The sequence below is a fragment of the Puma concolor genome, chromosome C2 (genome assembly GCF_028749965.1).
Source record: "Puma concolor isolate L17-30 chromosome C2, mPumCon1.1.hap2, whole genome shotgun sequence".
Taxonomy (NCBI): Eukaryota; Metazoa; Chordata; class Mammalia; order Carnivora; family Felidae; genus Puma; species Puma concolor.
Window position 1 is genome coordinate 28,728,683 of NC_141675.1, and position 17,457 is coordinate 28,746,139.

General features: G+C 37.2%; 1 protein-coding gene across 3 annotated transcripts in view; it reads left to right on the top strand.

Moving 5' to 3' along the window:
• Positions 1-17,457, top strand: part of DNAJC13 (DnaJ heat shock protein family (Hsp40) member C13) — a 126,535-nt gene that overhangs the window by 33,454 nt on the left and 75,624 nt on the right. For all 3 annotated transcript variants that reach the window (XR_015239973.1, XM_025912916.2, XM_025912915.2), the window contains exons 3-13: positions 1,874-1,949; positions 2,745-2,894; positions 3,327-3,368; positions 7,214-7,414; positions 9,687-9,893; positions 9,983-10,078; positions 10,446-10,537; positions 14,966-15,132; positions 15,237-15,316; positions 15,400-15,569; positions 16,421-16,520. Coding sequence is in view for 2 of the 3 variants with exons in the window: in XM_025912916.2 (XP_025768701.1) it covers positions 1,874-1,949; positions 2,745-2,894; positions 3,327-3,368; positions 7,214-7,414; positions 9,687-9,893; positions 9,983-10,078; positions 10,446-10,537; positions 14,966-15,132; positions 15,237-15,316; positions 15,400-15,569; positions 16,421-16,520 (1,381 nt within the window). In the remaining variant the exon portion in view is untranslated. The remainder of the gene's footprint in view (positions 1-1,873; positions 1,950-2,744; positions 2,895-3,326; positions 3,369-7,213; positions 7,415-9,686; positions 9,894-9,982; positions 10,079-10,445; positions 10,538-14,965; positions 15,133-15,236; positions 15,317-15,399; positions 15,570-16,420; positions 16,521-17,457) is intronic.

A 17,457-nucleotide genomic window follows, 5' to 3' on the forward strand; every position in this document is an offset into this window, starting at 1 on the left:
ATCCCTAAAAGAATTTAGAAACTGTCCTTAGTCTGTTTCCTGGAACAGTTTAAGAAGCATGGTATTTATCTGTTCCTTTAAAGCATTCACCTCCTTGTTGGAGCCATGGTTATTTTGTAGGTTGTAATTGTTTACAGCTATCTTAAACTCTTCTATATAGGGGTTGGTTTATTCATAATTTTCAAACTTATCTGCATAGAGTTACACACATCTTTATGTCTTCTGTATGATTATGAATTCTTACATTCTTAATTTTGTTTTTTTAGACTAGCTAATGTTTTATGTATTTTATTTTTAACATTTTTATTTTTGGAGACAGAGTGCAAGCGGGGGAAGGCAGAGAGGGAGGGAGACACAGAATCTGAAGCAGGCTCCAGGCTCTGAATTGTCAGCACAGAGCCTGACGTGGGGCTTGAACCCACAAACGATGAGATAATGACCTGAGCTTAAGTTGGACGTCTAACCGACTGAGCCACCCAGGCGCCCCTGTATTTATTTTATTTTTAAAGAACTAATTCTTTATTTTTGAGTAAGTTTTTCTATTCAGGTTCTTTATCATTATGAATTCCTCTCTATCCTAAAGGATTATTGATATCCAAGTGATTTTTTTTCCTTAGATATGGTACTTTAAGTGAAGGAAGTAAAGTGGGAAGTGAAACTTGGGGGCTTGTCTGTGTATAAGCTTCCTACTTCTATAGAGTTGCAACACTTAACTATAATAGGTAGTTGCTTAAATAGAAATTATTAAGATTCCAGAATATTGTTGTGACTGATCAGTTACAGGCCATAGCTTTTCCTTCCTTTGCGTCATGGTTTTGTTGAAAGGGTATTTTGAAAGAATTAGTAGTGTGCAGTGTTGTTGTTTAATAAAATTTCCCATTTAGAATCTTGGTATCTTTGGGTGGTATCTTTTAAACTTCATGTATAGTAAGTCAACACAAGCTTGCTTGCATAGGTCATATTTCTCTACTTAAGGATCTCCCTGGTTCACGTAAACTGAGTGGTAGGTGGGGTTTTTTTTTTTTTTAATCTTTATTTTTGAGAGAGAGAGATGGAGTGCAAACAGGGGAGGGGCAGAGAGAGAGAGAGACACAGAATCTGAAGCAGGCTTCAGTCTCTGAGCTGTCAGCACAGAGCCCCATGTGGGGCTCGAACTCACAAACTGTGAGATCATGACCTGAGCCAAATTCACTCTACTGACTGAGCCACCCAGGTACCCTGGTCGGTGGGTTTTAATACCAATAATACTTTCTTTTTTTGGTCATTTTGTTTTATACTAGGTTATTTAGGCGTTCCATTTTCAGTCCTCAGTAGATTTTATGTTTTTCTCATATGCTTCTTCACTCATTAATTCATCCAGTTCTGAGGATTACTGAGTTATCTTGATCAGCCAACCATCTTCTTGATAAAATTTGTTCAAGTTCTGGATTTTCTTCAAGAGTTCATTAATTTCAGTTATTTCTCCTGGTAGAGGAGAATAGAGCTCTAGCAGCTTTCGCACATTTCATCTTGTTTAGTTTTGTCCCAGCTTCAGACAGACTACAGTAAACATCTCCCTAAGTTTCCCATACAAAATTGTTGATTCCACTGTCCCAGTACCCTTTTCAGTTGTTACCCATTCATGTCTGTCTATGAACTTATGCATGGAGAGCAAAGCAGAGCCTGTGAACAGTATCCAGACGGCACCCACCCTCCCCAATAACACTTTAGAACATCAAAAAATGTGGGAATATAAAACAAAGCTCTATTTAGTTAGTATTAATTGTTAAATTTTTATGTTTATTGAAATATTCTTTTTGTGTTAGTATCATATTTTATTATAAAATGTTTCTTTTATTTAAGACTAAATTTAAGTACTTGTCTTTCTTTGCAGGTATAAGCGTGTCTTTTCAGTTGGAACCCATGCGATTACTACATATAATCCCAATACCTTAGAAGTAACAAATCAGGTAATCATGTTAGAAGCTGTTAGGCATGTTTTGAACTCCATTTGAATTTTAAAAGCCAGGATATGACCCATGATTTCCCTTTCTTGAAATCTGTACTTTAGGTTAGAAAAGTCAACTTTGAAGGAGATTGATATGCTTATATAATGCTTGGTACTCAGTACCAAAAATAAATAAATAAAAGCGGGTGGTGAAGAATGTGTTTATTTCTAGGCTCTAAGGAGTATAACTTTTTGATGTGTTACTTTTGATTGCCATCTCTTTTATGTGAAATTGGTACGTTCGTTCATTATAGTTCTAAAGACGGTATTAATATTGTAATAAAGGTATACAGAAGTTGCAGTGCAGTAAATGGAAAATACTTGTCATGGAAGTAGGATTACTGTTTATAAAGGCAAGACTAGCTTGAATATGGATAAGTAAACATATTTATAATCTAGTTTATTTTTAATTCTAAATTAGACATGTTTTACAGATTCCTTTTTGTTGTTTTAGCAGATCTGCAGGTAATCATAAAATTTTATTCCTCACTTCTTTTCACTTGTATGTATTTTAATTGCTTTGGATTAATGTCAGTAATCATTAAAGTTGGAACACAGATGGGATTTTTTAATTGTTGTCCCTGATAACCGAAAACCTTAAAAAGAATTTGTGTTACAGAATTACTATAAGATGTGACATCTTCTAGACCTCTGTATTATTTTGTAATTTAATCGGTTATTGTGAAATTAAAGCAGGAAAAACAATGTTGTATTTCACCATATTATAGCATCATTTGAGAGAATTTCTTTTTGTTAGTGGCCTTATGGAGACATTTGCAGCATCAGTCCCGTTGGGAAAGGACAAGGAACAGAATTCAACCTCACATTTCGTAAAGGCAGTGGAAAGAAATCAGAAACTTTAAAATTTTCTACAGAGCACAGAACAGAACTTCTTACAGAAGCATTGGTAAGAACAGTTCCGTGTTAATAAGCTAAATTTCTCCTCTTTTTTTTTTAAATTAAACAGTTACGTTACAGTACAGATATTAATGTTTTGAGTCTCTGACCACAGTGTTTTTTCTTATTGACTGTTAACTTGATTCGGTGAAACTTTCGCTTTCTCTAATGGAAAGTCTGGAAAATCCAGATATGTTTGATAGTGTTTAGTCTTTTTAAGCACATATATAGAGCAAAGCAGTCGTGTGTTTAATTTATCTTGTTTTTCAGTGAAGTTCCACACATTTTGTATTGAACAGCCTTAAACTATATCTTCAGTAACATTTTTTTAATATCAAGGTTATTAAGTTGGGGTTTTACATGTTTTGGATAGAAAGAACTGAACTGCAAATCTTCCTTACCAGTCTGTTGTCATAAGTTGTGATTATGTTTTCTCTTTCAGAGATTTAGAACTGATTTTTCAGAAGGAAAAATCACAGGAAGGGCAAGTATTTAGCATTTATTAATATCTATTTTTATTTGTTCTAATGTTGCCCATTATTATATAGAAATGCTTCTGTGGTCTGTGTGTTCCTTTTATGGCAAAGCTGAAGGGAAAAAAGGAATCATCATCAAATGTTGTCTGGCACTATGTGATGGATGAATGTAGTTTACCAGGAAACTCAGATATGAGGAATTAGATTTATGACTTAATGCTTATGACAGGGAAAAAAGTCTTCAGGCAGAACTATGGAGCAATAAAAACAGTGCTGTTACCACTCAGGTACTTTTTATTCAATATTCTAAACAGCAATCGTAAGCAACACTGTGGATGATACCTGTTGGAACCTGCAGCAGTTGTTTTGTGTAGGATTTTTCTATTTCAGAAGCATTAAGGTTTTAAGAAGTTTGGGGTATATCAGAACTGTCTTATTATATGTGCCTGCACTGGATCTGGCTGCTAGTAAGGCTTTGCATGGTGCCCTGACAGCTTTGGGGAAGTCATGGTTGCTTATTAGAATCTTCCTAACTTTCTCATGCATTCTGTAATCATGTTACAACAGCATTTAAACTAAATTGGAGACTTCTGAGGGGGGAAAATGGGAGTCCGTGCTTTTTTTTCACTCCCTTGAAATACTGAATTTCTTTCCATGAGAAGTTATTGAATTTATAACGGGCAAGGGGGCAGAATAATGCCAAAACTGATAGCACTGTTCAGAACTCTGGCTCTTCTGGTAAAAGGCAGGAATTGAATTCTGAGAAGCTGGCAGCACCGTCTCCCTGCCTTTTAAGCCCTCATTCTTTCTGTGGATGTTCTGCTAGTTTTAGCCTCCCAGAAGCTTCACTGATCTCAAGTCAAGCAAGTGACTGCTCAGGAGCCATTTAAAATAGATTAATGGCTGTTGGCAAACTGCTTGTTTCTTGTTCCTCATGAGCCACAGTCACATTTCTATAAATTACAATTTCTTTCATGTTGGCAGTTGAGTTTTCCATATTCCTCATCTGTTTGGAAAACTGCTGCTTCCAAAAGCATACTTTAGATTTTGTTTATAAGTTTCCCTTTATATCAGTTAACTTCAGCAACTTAGTATGTTTCAGAACTTTGAGGTAGAAACAGTGTCTCTAAAGACAGTCCACTTAATTTTATATCAGGAATAAATGGTACCTTCTCCTCCCCCAGATTCTCTGCTGCTGAACACTCTTGCATAAATTGAATTTGACACTCAGGCCTTCAATTGAGATATACCTAAATTACGTCTCTGAGTCTCTCTCAGCCTCTGCAATCCTGAGGGATAATGATGTGTTTCCATCAGCACATCTCATTATGGCCATTGATTATCACCTGGGAGGAATAGAGACTGTCCTGCAGAGTGGGTTGGGGCACATGAACAAGCATAGTTTGGAAATGCACCACCATTTTCATGACTTCCCTTCTGGAGAGGAGTGGCACTGCTCCATCCTTTAGTTCAGAGTCAAGGTTCTAAGCATATTCTTGAGTTAATGCAGGCCCTTTGTTCTGCAGAATTCCTTTTATGGAACTATAATGTGCATTATGTCATCGATCAGTAGTAGTGCTAAGGGGACTTGATGTCATATGATCCTGAGCCAAACTGAGGCTCATTGCTAGGTTCAGTGTTGGGGTGTTGTAGAGGTGTTTATTAATGCCCTTCTCGCTTTTCTAAACACCTACAAGAGAATTTCTCTCATTTCAGTATTAGAAATAGTTGTACTGTTTTCTTTTTAAATTTTTTTTAATGTTTATTTATTTTTGAGAGAGAGACAGAGTGTGAGTGGGGGAGGGGCAGGTAGGGAGACAGAATCTGAAGCAGGTTCCAGGCTCCGAGCTGTCAGCACAGAGCCTGACACAGGGCTCGAACTCATGACCTGAGAGACCGTGACCTGAGCCGAAGTCAGATGCTTAGCTGACTAAGCCACCCAGGCACCCGAGAAATAGTTGTATTCTTGAGCATCCAATTTACTTTTACCTTCAGAGTCATTTAACTGACTGTGTGTTCCTCTTTATATTGTCGGGTAGAGAAGTGGGTGGGTGAGGGAAGATTCATTTCACATCTGACACTTGATTATTTTTATTTTCTCTTGCCTCATTTTGTCTTTGTTTTGAATTATTTTCTCTTGTATCATATCATTTTGGTTAGCAGCCTCACTGAAGCCCTTTTTCTTTTTAAGAATAAAACTGGGGGGGGCGCCTGGGTGGCGCAGTCGGTTAAGCGTCCGACTTCAGCCAGGTCACGATCTCGCGGTCTGTGAGTTCGAGCCCCGCGTCAGGCTCTGGGCTGATGGCTCAGAGCCTGGAGCCTGTTTCCGATTCTGTGTCTCCCTCTCTCTCTCTGCCTCTCGCCCGTTCATGCTCTGTCTCTCTCTATCCCAAAAATAAATAAATGTTGAAAAAAAATTAAAAAAAAAAAAAAGAATAAAACTGGGTAGTAAATGGATGTTAATCATTCTAATCACTTTTTAAATTTTTTTTAAAAATGTTTATTTAGAGAGAGAGTACATGCGCATGCTAGTGGGGGAGGGGCAGAGAGAGAGAGGGGGTTGGAGAGAATCCTAAGCAGGATCCCTGCTGTCAGTGCAGAGTGGAATTCAGGGCTTGATCTCTCAAACCTTGAGATGGCTTGAGCTGAAATCAGGAGTCGAACACTTAACTTCCGGACCCATCCAGGCACCCCTCTAATCATTCTGATAGTAGGTACTTTATAAAGAAATGTCATTATCTAAATGGAATTTTACTTACTAATGTGATCAGATTTATACCTTTGGTGTGATTAAAAAACTGTAAGGTCAGACTGAGGCTTCAGCATTTTTTGTGTGTATAGGAAGAAAATCTGTATTAGTGTACTGAACCAGCTCAGGTTGTTTACATTGAATACTGTAACTTCCCCAAAATGTGACTTAGCTTTTTTCCATATGTAAGTTGGATTAAAAGAATCCATCAACAAAAGTTGAAATCTTTTTTTCCCGGCAAAAATTTCAGAGTATTCTTTTAGGATTTCCTTTTTTTAAAAAATAGATTTGCATAAGACTGACTTAAAATTGTTTCACAAAATATTGTAACCTGAACTTTTGTTAATTTAAAAAAAGGACATAATGGGGAGCCTGGGTGGCGCAGTCGGTTAAGCGTCCGACTTCGGCCAGGTCGCGATCTCGCGGTTCGTGAGTTCGAGCCTCGCGTCGGGCTCTGGGCTGATGGCTCAGAGCCTGGAGCCTGTTTCCGATTCTGTGTCTCCCTCTCTCTCTGCCCCTCGCCCGTTCATGCTCTGTCTCTCTCTGTCCCAAAAATAAATAAACGTTGAAAAAAAAATTTAAAAAAAAAATAAAAAAATAAAAAAAGGACATAGTTTCTTCAGTATGAGTGAACATTCTTACTTAAATACAAACCTCCAAATAGTTAAAATTAATATGTTTAACAATTTGACTAGTAGGGGCGCCTGGGTGTCTGAGTCGGTTAAGTGTCCGACTCTTCTTTTCACCTCAGGTCATGATCTCAGTTCATGGATCAAGCCCCAAGTAGGGCTCTGAGCTGAGTGTGGAGCCTACTTAAGATATATTCATTCATTCTCTCTCTCTCTCCCTCTCTCTCCCTCTCTCTCTCTCTCTCTCTCTCTCTCACTCTCTTTCTCTCCCCCTCCCTCTCTCCCGCCCCCTCCCCCACTTCTGCTCACACACTGGCTCTCACGATCAATAAACAAAACCGATTGGATAGTAGCTGTAAATAATTATAATATTTGGATTTCTGGTTGTTTTAGCAGTGACTGATAGATTAAATGTGATTTTATTTTATGGTAAGCTTAAATATGAACCTAAAAGTAATACTGTTTGTCTCTCTAGAGGTATAACTGCTATAAGCACCACTGGAGTGATACAAGAAAACCTGTTGTTTTAGAAGTCACTCCTGGAGGCTTTGACCAAATTAATCCTGCAACCAACAAAGTCCTCTGTTCCTATGACTATAGAAATATTGAAGGCTTTGTAGATCTCTCCGATTATCAAGGGGGATTTTGTATACTTTATGGAGGATTTAGTAGATTGGTAAGTAGTATTTTTAAAAAGTCATTTAAAAAGAGACATAACCATTTGAAGGAAAGAGGGGTTTTTTTACACTTCTATTTCACATTTCACATGTGTCTTGTGGAAGGAAGTATGGTATTAAAGAGTACGTGCTTTGTTATCAAAGAGACCTGAGCTTGAATCTCAACGTGGAGCTCTCTAAAGTGACAAGAGTAATATGTATGTCATAGGTTTTTGTTTTAGGGTTCTAGGAGATAATTTATGTGAAATGCTTAGCATAATACGTGTCTTAGTATTCAGTAAATGGGGGTTACAGTTGTTATTTTCATTATATCAGTGTCTTAACTGAAAGATTCTAAGCTTTCTTTGAAAAAGTAATTTAAGATCTTTTATTTTTACAGTCTTTCCTCCTTTCCCCAGCTGTTTGTAATCTGAAGTCTGAGTATTGAAACTTCAAATTTGGAGTTCATTGCATGTTTTTATCTTGAAATTCTGAATTATATGTGAATTGTGAGGTATAGCAAAAGCCACTTAAGATGCTCAGACCGTTTGTTAATTGGTAATAGAAGCTGAACTCTAAATGATGACCATCTTTTTTTATAAGAAACATTTTGCCTTCCTTAATGAAATCTCACCTCTTCAAGATGAGCACTGGACAGTTTCCACAAGGAAAGGCTCAGTTGAGCTTACTCTCAAGTTTCCTTTCTCTTGAGAATTTTAATTTCTGTAGATATCTTAGTGGCCTGGGAACCGCTACTTTATGATTTAGTGTTCTATGGATAAATTATCCTTCTCTTGGTACTAGAGCCAGGGCAAGCCTGGAACTTTTCGATAACACAAGAGGATAGGGTAGCAGAAGGGAATGATGATGGGGGAGGGGTGCTGAACTATTTGATTTACAAAATATGGAGTTAGAGGCCTTTTTCCATCTTGGATTTCACCTTTGCCTGGGTGATGGGCACAATTCTGGTGTCCCTCCTCTAGGAACACATATCTAGACATTTTGTTACCTTTGAGTCTAGACCCAAAAGATCTAGGCCCAAAGAGAAAATTAGGTTCCTTCCCCACCCTAGAGCAGCCTAAGGCCTATTGTTGAAGTGCCATCCAAAGGCTTATCTTATCTCTTCCATGGACAGTGGAAATTTGTAATGATTAACCCCTTGGTGGAAACCATACCTAATTACAGGAGTGTAGCCTTGCAGACCTTAACGGGACAACTATATCACAGTAATTCAACTAAGCCTTACAGTGCCTGAGGTAAACATTAAGGATGAGAATTATCTGATACTCCTCAGTTACCAACAGTTTTTATTGCTTTCATGGCATCAAGTAGTTTTAATTTTAATCATCCATTTTCTAAGCATACTGTGCCTTTTAAAAGATGCTAGCTAAAATGAGTCAATTCACTGCAAATATGATACCATGACAGATTCATTTAGCAAACCTTTATCTGGTACCTTCTGCATATATAGCAACTGTTATAAGCAGCTGGGAATAAAATCAGGTTTTAAGATTTTATTTGTTTGTTTATTTTAAGTAATCTCTGCACCCAGTGTGGGACTTGAACTCACAACCCCGAGATCAAGAGTTGCCCACTCAACCGACTGAGCCAACCAGGTGCCCCTAAAATCAGGTTTTAAAACATGATCTCAATCAGTGTTACTCAGCCAGCAGGGGAGGTATTGGCATATGGACAGGACAGTTCTTATTATTGCATGGCACTCTCCTGCCCTGTCCTTTGCAGCCCATTTAGCATTTTTGGCTTCCAGGACTCAAATGCAGATAGCAGTACCTTATCCTTACCTTTGTAAAGTACACTCTTGGAGGTTGATTTGTAATATCCGTCAGCCAATGACTTGCAAACATAAACATTCCTCAAGGTGATCTTGCAAGAAAGCCCACTATATAAAAACATTAAATCAGCTACTTTCGTTGAAACTGGGAATCCTACCCACGTAGAACCCACTACCCCTACTGGACTTGGCTGGGGTCCCTGGGACCACTTTGGGAAGCCCCAGCATTCTGTTTTCCACATGATGATGGGAACCAGACCCTGAGAAATTATGAAATAATTTCCATTCAGTTAGTTATTTGCAAGGTTCTATATCCCAGACTTTGGGATTTTAATTTAGTGGTTCAAATATAACACACTGCTTATTTACCTTTGATAAGATCCACTATCTTTTTTTTTTCTTTAGAATTGCTACTTCAGTCTCTTTCTTGTGAATTGATTCAAAATGGTCACATTTTAGTTGTTTCAATCCTGACTTTTCAAATTTTAAAATCTGTGCAGCATTTATTTGCTTCAGAGCAAAGAGAAGAAATTATCAAAAGTGCAATAGATCATGCTGGCAACTACATAGGTATTTCATTGCGCATCAGAAAAGAACCTTTAGAATTTGAGCAGTATTTGAATCTTCGCTTTGGAAAATACAGCACTGATGAATCCATCACATCGTTAGCAGAGTTTATAGTCCAAAAAATATCACCTAGACATTCGGTAAGACTATATTAAAAATGATAATTTGTTCATCTGATTTTGATGTATTTTTTTGATAACTTTTTAATATGTTTAAATTTTGTTTGAAGGAGCCTGTAAAACGAGTTCTAGCGCTTACAGAAACATGTTTAGTAGAACGTGATCCAGCGACATACAATATTGCAACTTTGAAGCCTTTAGGAGAAGTAAGTTTGACATTATTAGCTTTAATGAGGTTTATTCCTGTTGATAATGTAGGATAATATTCTATTTTAGTAGTTTTTCATGTCCCAACAAATGGAAAATAAGGAGAATCTATTTAATTCTTCACATTATTATATTTATTGTACTTAGAACAGTGACTGTTACAAAATTTGTTTTCCAAGTATACAACGAATGAAACTTTTTATTCAGTAATGGTATGACAATTTGAGACTTTTAAGCAGCTCTTAAATTCTGATCCTGTAAACAATTTTTAAATACTGACTTTTGTAAGCTAAAAGGGTAGTCTGTAGTTCTAAGGAAATGTCATAAAACGAAATACCATTTGTTGAACTTTTTTGTTTTCACTAGGTATTTGCATTGGTTTGTGATTCAGAAAATCCACAACTTTTTACCATTGAATTTATAAAAGGGCAAATACGGAAATATTCTTCAACAGAGAGGTATTTTTTTTTAATTCATCCAGCTTTTAATATTCTAGTATGTGCAAGGCAAAATGTTCCATCAAAGGAAAAACAAAGTTATGATCTAGATCTTTAAAATCCTATAACTTAGGAAAGGCAGCATTATTTTGGTGCAAATTTAAAATGACCATTCACGATAAAGAAATTGTGGTTTATATACACAATGGAGTACTACGTGGCAATGAGAAAGAATGAAATATGGTCCTTTGTAGCAACGTGGATGGAACTGGAGTGTGTGATGCTAAGTGAAATAAGCCATACAGAGAAAGACGGATACCATATGTTTTCACTCTTATGTGGAGCCTGAGAAACTTAACAGAAACCCATGGGGGAGGGGAAGGAAAAAAAAAAAAAAGGTTAGAGTGGGAGAAAGCCAAAGCATAAGAGACTGTTAAAAACTGAGAACAAACTGAGGGTTGATGGGGGATGGGAGGGAGGGGAGGGTGGGTGATGGGTATTGAGGAGGGCACCTTTTGGGATGAGCACTGGGTGTTGTATGGAAACCAATTTGACAATTTCATATATTGAAAAAATAATAAAAATAAAAAATAAAATGACCATTCACTGGTGTGCCTGGGTGGCTCAGTCGGTTAAGTGTCTGACTTTGGCTCAGGTCATGATCTCATGGTTCGTGAGTTCAAGCCCCACGTCGGGCTCTGTGCTGACAGCTCAGAGCCTGGAGCCTGTTTCAGATTCTGTCTCCCTCTCTCTCTGCCCCTCCCCCACTCATTCTCTGTCTCTCTTCATCTCTCAAAAATGAATAAATGTTAAAAAAATAAAGATCCCGTTTTCAAATTTCTAAAAAATAAAAATGGTGATTTGATTTTAAATGAAATGATGAAATAAGGTGTGTTTCTGTAACTTATGCTTTTAAATAAAGCATTTTAAAATAGCACCTTTCACTTTTCATTGTTAACCTGTTTGAATAACAGGAGCAAGTTACTTTAGATACACTTTTAAGTTAGGTTTTTATAAGTTAGTTTCATTAGTCTAGTTACTAATTTTCCAGTGGAATGAGCCTGATTATTTTTATATCACTGTGACTTGGCTGTTGATGTGAAAAGCTGTGAGATGCTATAGCTCATCAACGCCTGTGAGCTAAAGAACTTGAATGCTATCCTGTGAATGACTAGAACTCTCTTCATATACTAAGCCATTGTCATGGTATTGGCAGCTTTTACATTCCAGGCAGTTCTTCTGTGCTGTTTAAAAAGATTGAGACTGAATCTGTTTTTAAAGCATAGTTGAAATGGTTCTGGCACATTTTGCCACTGTTCAGAATGCAGCCTTATTGAAGTCCTGTCACTTCCTGTAGTATGACCAGTAACTCTTTCTTACCTTGGAAAGCTTTTGATCTAAGTTCAACAAAAATGACATTTTAAGCAAAAAGGTGGTATTTTTTCCTGTCCTGAATTCAAGGAAGAGAACTTCTGGGGGGGAAAAAAACTGCACATGTTCTAATCAGGGGAAGGGATCTCAACAGTTACAGTTTGTCATGTGCTTTATGTACATACATTGTTTGATCTTGATCCCTAGGAAGAAGATGCCATTATTCCCAATCAAGTTTATATGCAAAAAGTAAAAGAGTTTCTTTGTGACTTTGGATTAGGACAAGGTTTCTTTCTGTTCTTTCTAAATGTTTATTTTGAGAGTGAGAGGGCGTTAAGTGCAAGTGCATGCAAATGGGGGAGGGGCACAGAGAGATGAGAGAGAAAATCCCAACCAGGCTCCATGCTGTCAACACAGAGCCCAATACAGGTCTCAGTCTTACGAATCATGAGATCATGACCTGAGCTGAAACCAAGAGTCTGACGCTTAACCAACTGAACCATCCAGGTGCTCTAGGAAAAGGTTTTTAGATATAGTTCCAAATACATAATTCATGAAAGTCTGATTAATTAGACTTTGTTAAAATTTAAAACTTTGACCCCATTAAGAAAAGAGCAAGACAAGCCACAGACAGCAAGAATATATTTGGAAAACACATATAGGTAGTAAAAGACTTGCTTTTAGAATGTATAAAGAACTCTTTTAACTCAATAGTAAAAAAATTAAAAACCCAAAAAATAAGTAGGCAAAATATTCAGATAGACATCTCACTAGGGAAAATATGTGAATGGTAAATAAACACATAAAAAGACTGTGATTCATTAAGGAAAAGTAAAACCACTACATATACAGTAAAATGGGTAATATCGAAAAAACTGGCAATGCCGATTGTTGGCAAGCATGTGGATTCTCCTACATTGCTGGTGGGAGAACATAAAGTCATGAACTTTTGAAAAATAGTTTGGCAGTTTCTTAAACATAAAGTTATCATATGACCCAATGATTCTATTCTTAGGTGTCTACCTCAAGAGAAATGAAAACATATGTCTGCATAAAAACTTGTATGTGAATGTTTACAATAACATTACTCCTAACAGCTAAGACTAGAAACAATTGATATATATATTACCTGGTGAATGAATAGGCAAACATGATGAGTATCCACATGGTGAAAAACTATTCATCAATAGAAAGGACTGAACCTTAAAAATTTACGTAAAATAAGCAAGACACATAAGACTACATATTATTCTGTTTATTTGCATTTTTAAGAGACTATTTTTTAGAGCACTTTGAGGTTTGTAGCAAAATTGAGCAGAAGGTACAGAGATTTCTCATATACTTCCTGGCAGAGCCTCCCCCATTACCAGCATCCCCTACCAGAAAGATACATACGTTAAAATTGACTAACCTACAATTGTATAATTGGAACAAATGTATAATGACATTTATCTACTGTTATAGTATCATACAGACTTTTCACCACCCTAAAAATGTCCACAGATCCTCTCTAGCAGTAAAAATACTTTGGATGAGGAAATCCTAATCCTAATGCTCCACTAATTTCATCTCTCCCTCCCTCCTAAGTCTTGACAGCCACTCATCGTTTTACTGTCTCCAAAGTTTTGCTTTTTCCATAGTGTCATAGTTGGAATTGTGCAGTATGTAGCCTTTTCAGATTGGCTTCTTTCATTTTCTCCATGTCTTTTCATTCCTGGATAGCTCATTTCTTTTTAACACTTAATAATCCATTGTCTGGACATACCATGGTTTATTTATCCATTTGCTTACTGAAGGACCTCTTGTTGCTTCCATTAAAGCTGTTGTAAAAATCCGAGTGCTGGTTTTCTGTGGACGTAAGTTTTCATCCTTTGTGTAAATACTAAGGAGTATGATCACTGCATCATACGGCAAGAGGATGTTGAGTTTTGTAAGAAACTGCCAAACTGTCTTTCAAAAGTGGCTGTGAATTTTATGTTCCAATCAGCAGTGAATGAGAGTTCCTGTTGCTCCATATCCTCACAAGCATTTGGTATTGTCAGTGTTCAGTTTTGGCCATTCTAGTAAGTGCCTGGTGGTATCTCGCTGTTTGAGTTTGCATTTCCCTGATGACATATGTGTTGAGTATCTTTTCATATGTTTATTTGCCATCTGTGTATTGTTTTTGGTGGGGTACGTGTCTGTTAAGGGCTTTGGATCATTTTTTAATTGAGTTTTTGGTCTTATTGTTGACTTTTAAGAGGTCTTTGTATATTTTGGATAATGGACCTTTATCAGATAGGGCTTTTATAAATATTTTTTCCCAGCCTGTGGCTTTCCTTTTCATTCTCTTGATGAAATTATTTGAAAAGTCAAAACTACAGAGATAGAAAATAAGGAGTTGCCTGATGCTGAGGAGTCTTTTGCAGATGGGTACATGAAAACTTTTTGGGGTGATGGAAGTATGCCACAGATGGATAGTTGCACAATTGAAAAAACTTGCTAAGATTTTATTTATTTATTTATTTTGAGAGAAAGGGCACAAGTGAGCAAGGGGCAGAGAAAGAGAATCCCACAAGGGACAGAGAGAGAGAGAAGTGGGACTTGTGTTTTACTCAAAGCAGGACTCCTGTTTTACCCAAAGTGGGGCTTTACTCGCTTAGAATGGGCTTGAGCTCACCTGATGCAGGTCTTGAACTCATGAACTGTGAGATCATGACCTGAGCCAAAGTCAGGTGCTTAACGACTGAGCCACCCAGGTGCCCTTTACTAAGAATTCTTAAACTGTACATTTTAATTGGGTGAATTTTTGATTTGTAAGTTGTATCTCAGTGAAACTGTTTTTAAAAATCTTAAAACAGAACAAAAATGTTACATTTACAGCGCTTTAGTAACTTGTACAAGGTATGTGACCGCAAAGTGCAGAGCTAGCACTGGCACTCTAGGCTCTTTCGTAAAGCCCCATTTCTTTCGTGCTTCTTCTTCTACTTGAGTGCCCTCCCTGAACAGGTTACCTGCTGAAGGGCCTATGCTGTGTTCTGAGTCAAAATTCCCCTTAATTATCAGTCCTAAAATCTTTTTATTTTTTACCTTGCTTAGAGATTCCTTATTAGCAAGTTTGTTGGATGGAGTAAGAGCCTCTGGTAACAGAGATGTTTGTGTAAAAATGACACCAACTCATAAAGGTCAGCGATGGGGGTTACTCAGCATGCCTGTCGATGAGGAAGTAGAGAGCCTTCATCTCAGATTTTTGGCCACACCTCCGAGTAAGTATTGATTTAAGTGTAATTGCATTTCCATCCATCTGCTTAATAATTTAAAAGTTAAGAATGCAAACCTCTAAATCTTTTTGAACCTTTTCATCTTACAGATGGCAACTTTGCAGATGCTGTATTCAGGTTCAACGCTAATATTTCATATAGTGGAGTTCTGCATGCAGTAACACAGGATGTAAGATGAATTGTATTTTAATTTGTTCATAGTCACTAACTTTTGGTATGGAAACTTCTTTGAAACATTCTTCCTTTACCTAGGGTCTCTTCTCAGAAAACAAAGAAAAACTGATCAATAATGCCATAACAGCATTATTGTCTCAAGAGGGAGATGTTGTTGCTTCAAATGCAGAACTTGAGAGTCAGTTCCAGGCTGTGAGGAGGCTTGTAGCTTCCAAAGCTGGTTTTCTGGCCTTCACTCAGCTTCCAAAGTAAGTTGCTTTGAACTTCTTATAGAGTATACGGACAAGTCAAAATAGCAAATGATCAAGTTTGTGTCTTTATATCTGTCTAAACCTGAAACTTTTTCATATGATGATAGGGGAGTTTTTAATCATGAGAAATTAAAAAGGAAAGGGGAGTGGTACTAAAGGGGGTGGATATTGTCCTCATACATACCTGTAATATTACTCTTATTTTAGTGAATTTGAACAGGAAGTGAAATCCATTTTAGTTCTAATTAGTTAAAACAAAAAATCTTCCCCCTGCAAAGAACAAAACTTACGGGAGTGGATGTGTTCTGGAAGTGGAATTTAAAATAAGTACTTAGGGCACCTGGGTGGTTTAGCTGGTTAACCATCCAACTCTTGATTTAGGCTCAGGCCTTGATCTGGTGGTTTGTGAGTTTAAGCCCTGCATCGGACTATGTGCTGACAGTGCAGAGCCTACTTGAGATTCTCTCTCTCCCTCTCTCTCTCTGCCCCTCCCCCGCTCACACTCTCTCTCAAAATAAATAAATAAACTTAAAAAAATAAATATATACTTGCTGGGGTGCCTGGGTGGCTCAGTTGGTTGAGCATCTGACTCTCGAGCTTGGCTCAGGTCATGATTTCATGGTTAGTGGGATCAATCCCTGCATCAGGCTCTGTGCTAACATCACGGAGCCTGCTTGGGATACTCTCCCTGCCCCTTCCCCACTCTCTCTCTTTCTCTCTCAAAATACGTACTTGCTGAATGCAATAGAAACTTACAAAGACTTATTATGTCACATTTTAATGATAAAATAATGCTCTGATATTGCTATTATATGCTTGGGAGTTTTTTGTTGTTGTTGTTCCACAAGGTTTCGGGAACGTCTAGGAGTGAAGGTAGTAAAAGCACTCAAGAGGAGCAACAACGGAGTAATCCATGCAGCTGTTGATATGCTCTGTGCCCTCATGTGTGTAAGTAGTATTTTTTAAAATCCATCTACTTAATGTCATTTTACTGGTTTTTCTTAAGTTGATTGATGGTTTAAATTTCCACAAACCTAGATTTCCTAGATTGTTCTCATAGCCCTTTATTTATTCAAATAAATGTGATTTTTTTTTTTTTGTGGGTTTTGTGTGTGTGTGTGGTGTTTTTTTTTTTTTTAGCATATCTTATAAACTGGCACTGTGCTATCTACTAGAAATAGAATTCCTTCCTTTCTTGAAATGGCTAACAGTCTAGTAAGGTAAGCTTGTATGTATAGTCTAAAGTAGTAGAGGTTACCTGATCCCTAAAAAGCAACACTCAGTTTTGGTTTTGTGGTGAGGAAAACATAAAAGATTCTAGGCCAATCTTTCTGGAAGGTGTTACACTTGAACTCAATCTTAAAGGATAGACAGGTATTTTCCCTCTGTGAGCGGCTTTCCTGAGAAACGGGATAGCATATACAAAGGCATGTTTAGGATGAAGCACATAATTGAAATGGCTGGGTCATAAAGCATGTATGGAGGTGTGTGGGATTAGGAGTTAAAGTTAGAGATGTATTGCAGAGACAGTTATCAAAAAGCCTTTTATATCAAAGAAGCTAGATTTATATTCTTTAGTAAGGAACAACCTGAAAGGTTTTTCAGCAGGGGAGTATAACATTAGGTTTGGACCTCTGAAAGCTGATTGATGGTATGTGGAGACTGTATTAGAGGTAAGGTTAGAGGCAGACTAAATATGTAAGAAATAAGATGGAGTAGATTGGGGCTAAAGAAGGCACATTTGAAGGCTGAGCGCAAAGGTCTAACTTGGTGACGGTTTCTTTGGGAGGAGAAGCAATGAATTGTTCAGTGTAACTTGAAGTTCCTGATTAACTTCAATGTTGTATATAGCAGTGGGACTTTTATGTTTCATATAAAGTGCTGT